Below are 11,699 nucleotides of genomic sequence, written 5' to 3'. Positions count from 1 at the left end.
TCCAAAATGGATTTAGGACTTTCATTGTAAGCTGTGCCTTCTTCAAACCTAGTGCTTATACAAGTAGAGGGATAGCGAGAAAGAGGAAGACCCTCGATGTGATGGATTGACACAGTGGCAGCCACAATGGGTTCAGACATAACAATTGGGGGGATGGCCCAGGCCCAGGCCGCATTTCCTTCAGTTGTACAGTGTCGCTATGAGTCGAGGCCAATGCAACAGCACCTACCCTGTTTCTCCGAAAATAAGACAGTGTCTTACATTAATTTTTGCTCCCAAAGAAGCGCTAGGTCTTATTTTCAGGGGGTGTCTTATTTTTCCATGAAGAAGAACACGGTACACATTTACTGTTTTATCAAAAGAGACCTTGCACTTCCTGTCTGCTGCGGCTGCGGCCCACAGTGAGCTCTGCAGTGGCACCCGCTGCTACGGTCCAGAGTCCAGAGTTACTAGCTTCGGGGGGCCTTATTTTCGGGGGATGCCTTATATTTCAGCGAGAGGCAAAACTGTAGGTAGGTCTTATTTTCGGGGGATGTCTTACTTTCGGGGCAACAGGGTAACAGCACAATTAACATGATTAAAATGTGCTAACGTTAGATTATAGGGATGATGGCCCCAAACCATTGATTTGTACATTTTAAACCAGTGGACTGCACGGCTTATAAATGATTTCAATAATGATCTCTTAAAACATTTAAGTGGTTCACTATCCTAGATACGCCCGTGACTTCTCTGAGAGAACTCACCTGGGTGTACTGGGGGCGTCTAACCTGAGGGAGGGAGAGGAAGAAAAGCAGAAAAAGGAATCGATCGTTGTCAGCGCGTCTCACTTCTTCCTCACCGTTCTCCCAGAACTGGGCTACAAGCGCTTTCTTGTTTCCTAGCAACGAGCGGGCTGCCGGGGCTCTACTGGCCTCTTGCGTCACTTCCGCCACGCTACCGGAAGTGAGGTCAAAGCCAGCAGCTTTCCCCGGGAGTTCGGTGTTTGCCACCGCAGTTGCCGCCGCTCAAGAAGTGGAATTTCCTCGGGACTGGCGATCTCCCCTCTCTCCGGGGTTCCGCCTCTCCGCTGGGTGGTGAGGTCCTCGAGGCTGGCTCCGAGGGGTCGCGGGATCGAGGCTGGGCACCGAGCGAGGGGCAGGCGAGGCCCGGAGTCGGGGCTCGGGGGGCAACTCCCCGCGCGTCTGTGGAGTCTCTTCAGCGTGGCTTGGTCTCTGCTGCGGCCCCCCGAGGCATCCGCGACCTTTCCCACTGGCCGCTGGCCCCTGGGCGGCCAGCAGACGGGCTTCCCCGCAGCCCCCGCTTCTGAGGGAGGACCCTTCGGAGAGGCGTCGCTCCGGCTCCCCACCCACTTCCCCACCCCGGCGCGCCGGAGCGGTCTGTCATGAGCCCGGCGTGAACTAGTGAGTGCGTGGAGCGGTTTTCGATACTTTCTAGGGTCCTGGGGTAAAAGTTCGTATGTGCCCCCCGTTGTGTGTGTGTGTGTGTGTGAGTGAGACTTTCATCCTGTAGCCCCTGAGCTAGCAGAGCCCTGGGCTGAGTTTGCTAAATGTGTATTTGGGCTTTAACTGACCCAGCTGGGGTTTGCGGTGTTCCCCCATTGGGTGCGAACCAGTGGGCGGACAGACACCCTGGGAGTTAGGCTGTAAGGGGCCAAGGGATACTGCTGTTTGTTTGGGTTTTTTTGTAAATCATTTTATTGGGGGCTCTTACAGCTCTTATCACAATCCATATGTACATCCATTGTGTCAAGCACATTTGTATATTTGTTGCCATCATCATTCTCAAAACATTTTCTTTCTACTTGAGCCCTTGGTATCAGCTCATTTCCCCCCCTCCCTTCTCACCTTCTCTCCCATATTGTTGGGTTTTTGTTGTCTAGGATTTTGTGTCATGTGTTTTTGTTTTGTTTTTAATAGTAGCCCAAACCTTGGAAAAGTTCCATTTTCTACTCGTATTAGGCGATTCTGAGTCTGCTCTGTCTCTAGTCCATCTGCATCTTCTCTCTAAGAAGACTACAAACTCTTCCAGGAGCAGGCCTGGGGCTGATGATAGTACTGTTGTGATCCTCATAACCCTAAGCACCACACTGAACACACAGAATAACTGGTTACTATTTTACATTTCAATGTTAAAAAAAATATATACATTCTGATCATTCCAACTTGACATTAAAGAGGTTTATTTAGATGGAATTCTGCCCCTGGGAAGGACAACATAAAACAAGTGTTTTGTTTTGTTTTTCCAGATAAAAGTGTGTGAAGCTGCCTAGAAGGCTGCATCTAATGGTTTCAGTGAAAAAGACATAGTATGTTTTTTGGGAAGAGCCGGTTGGTGGATGGCGTTTCATTGCTGCTTTTTTTTTTTTTTGGTAGGTGCTGCATCCTGACTTGAACCCAGCCGAAAGTGCTTGCTTGCCATCATGGGGAATCAGCTGGCCGGCATTGCTCCCTCCCAGATCCTTTCTGTGGAAAGCTACTTTTCAGACATCCACGACTTTGAGTATGACAAGAGCCTGGGAAGCACTCGTTTTTTTAAAGTTGCTCGAGCAAAGCACCGTGAAGGCCTGGTGGTGGTCAAGGTCTTTGCCATTCAGGATCCCACGTTGCCTTTGACTAGCTACAAACAAGAGCTGGAGGAACTGAAAATCAGGCTGAATTCTGCACAGAACTGCCTTCCTTTCCAGAAAGCAGCGGAGAAGGCCTCAGAGAAAGCAGCCATGCTCTTTCGGCAGTATGTTCGAGACAACCTCTATGATCGCATCAGCACGCGCCCCTTCTTAAATAACATTGAGAAGCGCTGGATTGCTTTCCAGGTTCTCACAGCCGTGGACCAAGCACATAAATCGGGTGTCCGTCACGGGGACATCAAGACCGAGAACGTGATGGTCACCAGTTGGAATTGGGTTCTTCTAACGGATTTTGCCAGTTTCAAACCCACTTACCTTCCAGAGGACAACCCAGCAGATTTCAACTATTTCTTTGATACTTCCCGGAGGAGAACGTGCTATATCGCCCCTGAACGTTTTGTTGATGGTGGGATGTTTGCCACTGAGTTGGAATACATGCGAGACCCCTCAACGCCACTCGTAGACTTAAATAGCAATCAGCGAACGCGGGGAGAGTTGAAGAGGGCGATGGACATTTTTTCAGCAGGTATTTGAGCTGGTCATATTTGTTATGGAAAGATGTATACATACTTTGAAAATGATTCTTGAATCTGATTGTTAAAATAATAATTTCTTCGCATGACTTCATACACTGTCAGACACATCATGAGACGTGTTTAAGTATCTAAAAAATGCAAAGCTTAGGTCATTCATTTAAACATTGAGAAATACCTGACTACTTCCATTGTCCATGTGTCAGGCTTTGGTATAGGTGCTGGGGCACATATGTCCCCCTCTCCACCGAACATGTACGTTATGTAGATATTGGAAAAGGAGATTTCAGCACAGCCTGACTTGCTGTGACTGTGCCAAGCACTGGGTGGTGTATAAACACATAGTTAAATTTGTCTAGGTAGTGGCTATGAGTAGTGTGTAAAGTTGCAATCTCAGAAACCCACGGGGGAAGTTCTGCCCCGTCCCATAGGGTCGCCATGAATCAGAATTGACTTGATGGCAGTGAGTTTGGTTTGGTTATTTATATAAATGCATTGCTGGCAAGTGGATTCTGCATCATTCTGACCTTACGGAGCAGGGTAGAACAGTCCGATAGACTTTCTGAGGCTGTCTGTCTTTACAGAAACAGACTGCCACATCTTTTTCTGGTGGAGCTGCTCCTGGTGGTTTCAAACCTTTAAGCTTTCAGTTAGCAGCCCGAGCACTTTAATTCCTGGGCTCCCAGGCTCGCTCTGTTATCTGGCACTGTTATAACAAACATAACACAAGCGGATGGTGTTAACACAGAGAAATTTATTTCCTCACAGTATAGGAGGCCGGAAGTCTGCAATCAGGATGCTAGCCCTAGGAGAGGGCATTTTCTCGTTGTCCTTAGTGCTTAGTCTTCTGCAGCATGGCAAATCTCTTTCCTCATCTTTGCTTGTGTTTAATGTCCTTATCTTTATTCTTAGATTATTGGCTTAATACATACCCTACAAGACCCATTCTCAAAAGAAATTACCTAGGAGTAATCTCTCTTGCTTATACAAAAGTTTGAAGACCCAAGTGTGATGCATTGATTTTTTAAGGAAGTTCAAGTTGTTTATAGTTTATCTGGAACATAGAGTATGAGGTAAGCAAGGCCCAGATCAGAAAATGCCCTTGATTGTTTGCAGGGACATTTTTAGATCCATGCTTGAGTGGATTGCCAGTCAACTCCAGTGGGGACTGGAAAAGCAGGTAGGTGTTAACTGAGGTTGTGGCAGAGTTGGGAGAGTTGAGAGGATTGGTACTCTTTAAAACAGGGCTTCACACTGACTCAAAATGGTTCAGTCATGGCCTATGGGAACAAGGGCAATGTGTGCATTACAGAGCAAAGCGATATTTTGCACATCAGATTTTGATCTAAGTTGGAACAGCAAAGGCTCCTTGTTCGAAGGCAGTGGCTGATTGATATGTTCATAGTATAATCAGCTATCATGCATGAGTGATGCACTACTGCATGTTGTTGTAGGTGCCATCGAGTTGATTATGACTCAGAGCCACCCTTTAGATGAGGGCATTAAACACTGCCCAGGCCTGTGTCACCCTCACAGTTGTTAGGCTTGAGCCCATCATTGCAGTCACGCTGTCAGTTCATCTCAGTGAGCGTCTTCCTCTTTCCCCCATCTCTGTTGTGTCCAGCACTATGCCCTTCTCTAGGACATCTCTTCTGGTAAAATCTTCAAAGTGCGTGAGATAATTTTCGCCATCTTAGCGTCTAAGTGTCATTGTGGTTGCGCTTCCTCTGATAGATTTGCTTGTTCTTCCGGTTGTCTGTGGTGCTTTCAGTATTCTTCACCAATACCAGGATTTAAAAGCGTCAGTTCTTTCGTGGTCTTCCGTAATTCATTGTCCACTTTTCACGTGCACATGCATGAGATGATTGAAAACTACCAAGACTTGGGTCTGGTGCACCTTAGTCCGCAAAGTGACAGCTTTGCTCCTTAGCATTTTAAAGAGGTCTTGGGCAGCAGATTTGCCATGGCAATACATGATTCTTGACACTGCTGCTTCCATGAAGATTGATTGTCAATCCAAGCAAGATGAAATCCTGGACAACTTCAGGCTGATGTTGTCTCTATGGATTTTGGGTATCTTTCCATTGGGTTTAATCCATACTGAAGTCTATAGTTTTTGATCTTCTTCAGCCAATGCTTCAAGTCCTCCTCGCTTTCAGCTATTAAGACTGTCATCTGCCTATCAAAGGTTGTTAATGAGCCTTCCTTCAATCTTGATTCCACTTTCTTCACTTAGTTTCTTGGAGTACTTGGTCAGCCGACAGACTGAATAAGTGTGGTAAACCTATACAACCCTGATGTACGCTGTTCTGCTTTTAAATTATTCAGTGCCCTGTTCTGTGTGAACAGCTGCCTCTTGGTCTATGTATAGGTTCTACATGGGAACAGTGTTCTGGACTCCCATTCTTTTTATTGTGCTTCATAGTGTGTTATAATCCACACTGTTAAATGCCTTTGCACAGTCAATAAAACACAAGGAAACATCTTTCTGGTATCCCCTGCATTCAGCCCAAGATCTGTCTGACATTAGCAGTGATATCCCTCATTCCACACCCTCTTCTGAATCCTGCTTGCATTTCTGGCAGCTCCCTGTTGATGTTGTGCTGCAGCTGTTGTTGAATTCTCAGTAGAATTTTACTTGCGTGTGATATTAATGATACTGTGTGATAATTTCCGCTTTCTGTTGTGTCACCCTGCTTTGGAGTGAGCACACATGGAGCTGTTAGTTGGTTCATGAGATACTTGTCTCCCCAATTTCTTGGGATAGACCAATGTGTGTTTCCAGTGCTTCATCAACTTGTTGAAACGTTTCAGTTAGTATTCTGCCAATTCTTGGGGCCAGTGCTGCACGGTCTACCGTCTTTTGCTTCCTCTTGAAATGCTTGACTGTCAACTAATTCTTTCTGGTCCAGTGACTCTGTGTACCTTCCATCTTCTTTTTTATAACCTTTCGTCTTCTTGTAGCTGAAGAGTTTTCTTCAGTACTTTCAGCTTGAGATCTGCTGAGCGTGATTTTCTCTTATGATTTTCCAAATCCAGGTCTTTGCACATTTCATTATAATGACCTACTGTGTGTTTTTGCGATCCCCTTTGACTATTTAGTTAATTTCTTTTACTTTTTCATTTTCTCCCATTTGCTTTTGCTGCTTTCTATTCAAGATCAAGTTTCAATGTCTTTTTTGATATCCGCTCTGGTCTTTTCTTTGTTTCCCATCTTTTTGACCTTTTTTTCATTTGCGTGTGATAGTCTTGATATCATCTCACAGTTCATCGGGTCTTTGATCATTAGGAGTCAGTCTGTAAAGTGTGTTCGTGAGATGGTCTCTGAAGTCAATTGGGAAATACTCAAGGTTGTATTTTGGCTCTTATGGATTTTTTTCTTCACCCTCACCCTGAACTTAAAAATGAGCAATTCATGATCTGTTTCAGAGTCGGCTCCTGGCCCTATATTGGGCGATGATACTGAAGTTCTCTAGTTCTTTCCCTCAGATGTAGTGAATTTGATTCCTTGGTATTCTGTCTGATGATGCCCCCTTTTATCATCACTGATTATATTGTTGAACCTCAAGGTCAACAGTTTGGAACCACCAGCCAGCTCCTCGGGAGAAAACCTGGCCTTTCTACCCTTTGAAGAGTTATTGTCTAGGAAACGCACAGGGGACTCAGTTCTGCAGGGGCTCTACGAGTCTGAATCCACTCAATGGTAGTGAGTATGCGGTTGACAAAGGCACTTGCAGTGAAGAAGTCATTGGTTTCGCAAAATTCCATCGTGCTACATCCAGCTTTTTTTTATCACCAGGAGCATATTTTCAGCTACCGATCCTCCTTCTTTCTAACTTTTACATTCGAATCACTAGTAATTATCAATGCATCTTGATCAAATGTTTGATTCATTTCAGACTGAAGAAATTAGTAGAATTCTTCAATTCTTTCATCACTGGCCTTATGATTGTACATGAATTTGAATAATGTTTATATTAACTGGTTGTCTTTGTAGGCCAAAGACAATACCTATCCAGATGGCAATGTACTTCATGATAGCTCTTGAGATGTTCCTTTTGTTCATGAATGTGACCCCATTCCTCTTGAACTTGTGATTCCTGCCATAGTAACCCATGTGAGTGTCTGGTTCAGAATGACCAAGGCCAGCCCATTTTAGCTCCTGGATACTTTATCTGTATGCATTTAATTTCATTTTGATGATTTCCATTTTTCCTAGATTCATACTTTGCACATTCCATATTCTAATTATTAATGGATCTTTGCAAATGCTCCGTGTCATTTTGAGCATGTTTCTACTTGGATCAATAGCCATTGGCCAAGAAATGTCCAGTAGTCATGACTGAACTGTTTTTAATTGATTTGAAGCTCTGATTTAAAAGCTAATTGTTGTTTGTTGCCGGTTGATCTGTGGTTTATGGGAACAGATGACTGGGTCACTGTCTTAAGAGTCAGTGAGTTTGGTTCCTAGCCAAATTCTCAACCATCGCATCCCCAGGGCTCTGTAAGAGACTGTCATTAGGCAGAATTATAAGGACTTAGTGATTGGTTGAGGACGGATTCAGATTCAAGGACACATTCCCCCTAGATTTGGAAACTGGATGGGTCACAGAGATGGCCCCAGGAGGCAAGCAGATAAATAAATGATGGTACGATACGTTGTTTTGGTTTTTTTTAAATGCAAAATATCCCAAACAGGAAACTTGCCACTTGTAACCATTTTCCAACATGTGATCAATGTGTGCCCTTCTGTTGTGAGGTCTGTTTTTGGTATGTTGAACTGCAGTTGTCTGTGTATCGAGAAGATGTGCAGCAGGCAGTGAGTTAAACGGGACTGTTGCTTAGAGCTTCAAGGGTTAAGGAAATCGGTAGTAACTGTAGCCAAAGGAGGGGTGGGGTGGGGTTTGTAGAGAAGTGACTAGCTTTCCTGTGGATCCGCCTATAAAATCTGCTGATTTTGGACTCTTCTTGGCAAAGTGCTTTCATATCCATTATTTCATAGACCCAGGGACGCTGTGCCAGGGAAGCCAGATCACCTAAGAGCTTCTGGGGTAGAGGGAGCAGTGGGCTGAGAATGGATTTGACCATCAGGACCCTTTCTGGTAATTTTTCCTCCCTTCTAGGCTTGCTGCATGAGCCATGTTTTTGATGATATGGGAAATGTAACATAATTATTGAGGAAATGTTTCCTGTAGGGGTTGAAGTCTGGTCCCTCTCTCCCTTTCCTGTGGAGACATAAACAATACCCTCCCCATGGGTGGGTTAGTGCCCCATTTCCCCCCTACCCATGTCCTCTCTTTCTTTTCCCCTCCTTTTAGTTGGCTGCCACATATATCTCTGGGTTGGGTCTGACTCCTGCCGGAGTGCCTAGGTACGGCTTTCTTAATTGACTATAATTTCTGTTGAAGCAGGTTGCTAGGCCTGCCATTCATACCGCTGCTGGGTGGGTTCCCACCACTCATCTTTCAGTTTGCAGTCAAGCGCTTAACTGTTGTGCCACCAAACCTTTAATATATTGTTAGATGTTGTTAAAATTTTCTTTTTTATACAAATGATAACATGATCTATATGTTTCCTTTAGCAACTTTCTCGAGATAAAATTACTTGCCTTAAAGTTTACTTATTAAAATTGTGTAATCTAGTGGTTTTTAGCATATTCAGACAAATATTCCAGAATATTTTCCTGAGTCAAAAAACCCCACTGCCTTTCAGTAACTTCCCCCAGCCTCTGGCAACCACTAACCCACGTTCTTTTTTATAGTTTTGCCTGTTCTGGACATTTCATAGTCACAATATGGGCATCATGTGAATGTCTTCTTTCAAAATTCACTGTGTTGTAGGCATCAGTACTCTATTTTTGTGGCTGAATGATATTCTCTTATATGGATATGGCTTCTCTGATTTATATTTTGCCGCAGACATCCTTAAACTACAGCACATTTATCCGGCCCGCCGGGTGTTTTTGCCCTGTTTGTATTTTTACTTCAAAATAAGATATGTGCAGTGTGCATAGGAATTTGTTTATAGTTTTTGTTTCAAACTACAGTCTGGCCTTCCAGCGGGTCTGAGGGACAGTGAAGTGGCCCCCTGTTTAAAAAGATTGAGGACCCCTGTTTTGCAATGTGATGGACAGTGGAATTCCTGGTTTGGGGATATCAGGAATAGTGTTGCTGTACTGTTTACTGTGGAGCTAGCTGTTCAGTTGTTTCAAATGTATACTTAGGAGTGAATTGTGGGGTAACAGTGGTGCACTGGTTTAAGCACTGAACTGCTAACTGGGAGGTTAGCAGTTACAATCTTGAAGATTTATGCTCCTGGAGACCTGGGGACTTTGTCCTACAGGGTCACGGTGAGTTGGAATGGCTCACAGCAGTGCATGTAGTAGACAGAGGAGGACTGGTAGTGTGGTGGTTACGTGCTGCTAAAGGAAAGGCTGGACCCACTCGCTGCTCCACACCAGACAGGTGTGGCAGTCTGCTTCTGCAAGGAGGAGAGGATTGGAAACCTGAGTCCGTTCTCTTTTGTCCAGTGGGGTTGCCAGCTGTTGACTAGCAGTGAGAAAAAGGATAGTTACCATGTTTAGCATTTTGAGACTTTAACAAATTGTTTTCTAAAGTTGCTATACCATTTTACATGCCCACCAGCAATTTATGAGGATTCTGTTTTCTCCACATCATCTTGCATATATGCATTTGGATCTTTTTTGGGGTAGCGATTGGTTTAAGTTGTGTCAAGTTGGTTCCAACTCATAATGAGCCTGTGTGCAGCAGAAGAAACACTGCCCTCGTCTTGGGATGTCGTTAGACTTGTTAGGTTTGAGCCCACGATTGCCACCGGGAGTCCATCTTGTTGAGTCTTCCTCTTCTTTCCTCACCTACTTTACCACGTGTGATGTCCTGTTTCAGGGACTGAGCTCTCCTGGTGACATGTCCATCGTGTGTGAAACCAAGCAATTCTAGTGGGCGTACAGTCGTGTCTCGTGGTTTTGATGGACAGTTCCATGATGATGAATGGTGTTGACCATCTTGTCAGGTTTCTGTAGACAGAGTTGATTTGTGTGTGTTCTATGGAGAAATGTCTATTCATAGCTTTTTTTTTTAGTCTATTTCTTCGCATAGTCTATTTTTTTAACTGGGTTGCCCTTTTATTAAGGGCCCCTGGTGGTATAGCCATTAAGGACTTGTTTGCCAACTAAGAGGTTCAGGGTTCTTCAAACCCACCAGCTGTACTGCAGGAGAAAGATGCAGCAGTGTGGTTCTCTAAAGAATTATAGCCTTATCATCCCTGTGAAGCAGTTCTACTTGGCCCTGTAGGGTTGCTATGAGTTGAAATCAACTTGAGAGCAACGGGTTTGATCTTTTTATTATTGAGCTGTAAGAATTCTTTATGTATTCTAGGTGCTAGATCCTTCTCAGATGTGAGATTTGCATTTATTTCTGGGAGTCGGTGTTTTACTTTCTTGGTGTAGTGCACTTGGAAGCACACACATTAGAATATTGGTGCCGTCTCATTTATTTTTGTTGCTTTTGATGTCATATCATAAATTCTTGCCTACTTCAAGGTCATGAAGATTTACACACCTGTATTTCCTTCTAAGAGTTGCATTGTTTTAGCTCTTACCTTTAGGCAGCGATCTGTTTGAGTGATTTTGTGTGTGGTGTGATATAGGAATCCAAATTCATCCCCTTTTTCTTGTGGATACCCAGTAGTCCCAGCGTTCCGTGTTGAAAAGATTATTCATTCCCCATTGACTTAATTCTTGGCACTCTTGTTGAACAATAGTCGTATTTATTTCTGCACTTTAGTTTTATTCCATTGATCAGGTTGTCTGTCCTTGTGTTAGTCCCATGCTGTCTTGATTACTAAAGCTTTGTGGTAAGTTCTGAAATCTTAAAGTGAGTCCTCCTGCTTTGTTTCTTTCTCTAAAGATTGTTTTAGCTATTCTGAGACTCTCCACAATAAAGCAGTTATTGCAGTGGAAAAAAAAAGACTCTTGCATTCATATATAAATTTTAGGATCAGCCTTTCAGCTTCTGCAAAAAAGCTGACTGTAAACTTGATGGGGATTGTGTTGGATTTGTAGATAAATTCATGGAAGAATGCCCTCTTAATAGTAAACCTTCCAAAGTGTTAACATGGGATGTCATTACATTTATTGAGTTTCTGTTAACATTATTTTTGTAGTTTGCAATATATAACTATTACACGTCTATTGTTAAACTTATTCCGAAGTATTTTATTATCAGCAAAAATATTTTCTTAATTTCATTTTAATTATTTATTGCTCATTAATAGAAATGTAATCAATTATCTTGCTAGCAGTTACCTTTGCTAGCTTCATTTATTAGTCAAGTAAGTAGTTGGTGTTTTTCTCTCTCTTTTTTGGTAAATTCCTTAAGATTTTTCACATACATGATAATGCTGTCTCTTAGTAGAGATAGTTTACCTCTTATCTTTTTTTCTTTTTTTTTAACTTGTTTAATTGTCCTGGGCAACCAGTGAGAGAGTAGGTATCCTTGTTTCTGACTCTCTATGGG

General features: G+C 43.4%; 1 protein-coding gene across 1 annotated transcript in view; it reads left to right on the top strand.

Annotated features, from left to right (window-relative positions):
* Positions 1–1,000: 1,000 nt before the first annotated feature.
* Positions 1,001–11,699, top strand: part of PIK3R4 (phosphoinositide-3-kinase regulatory subunit 4) — a 69,002-nt gene continuing 58,303 nt past the window's right edge. Inside the window, exons 1-2 of the mRNA XM_004704007.2 lie at positions 1,001–1,403; positions 2,376–3,155. Of these exons, the coding sequence (XP_004704064.1) occupies positions 2,423–3,155 (733 nt within the window). The 5' untranslated portion in view covers positions 1,001–1,403; positions 2,376–2,422. The remainder of the gene's footprint in view (positions 1,404–2,375; positions 3,156–11,699) is intronic.

This window comes from Echinops telfairi, unplaced genomic scaffold (genome assembly GCF_000313985.2).
Source record: "Echinops telfairi isolate 266 unplaced genomic scaffold, ASM31398v2 ScPeMD7_7420;HRSCAF=8458, whole genome shotgun sequence".
NCBI lineage: Eukaryota > Metazoa > Chordata > Mammalia > Afrosoricida > Tenrecidae > Echinops > Echinops telfairi.
This window is presented reverse-complemented; position numbering and strand designations above follow the sequence as displayed.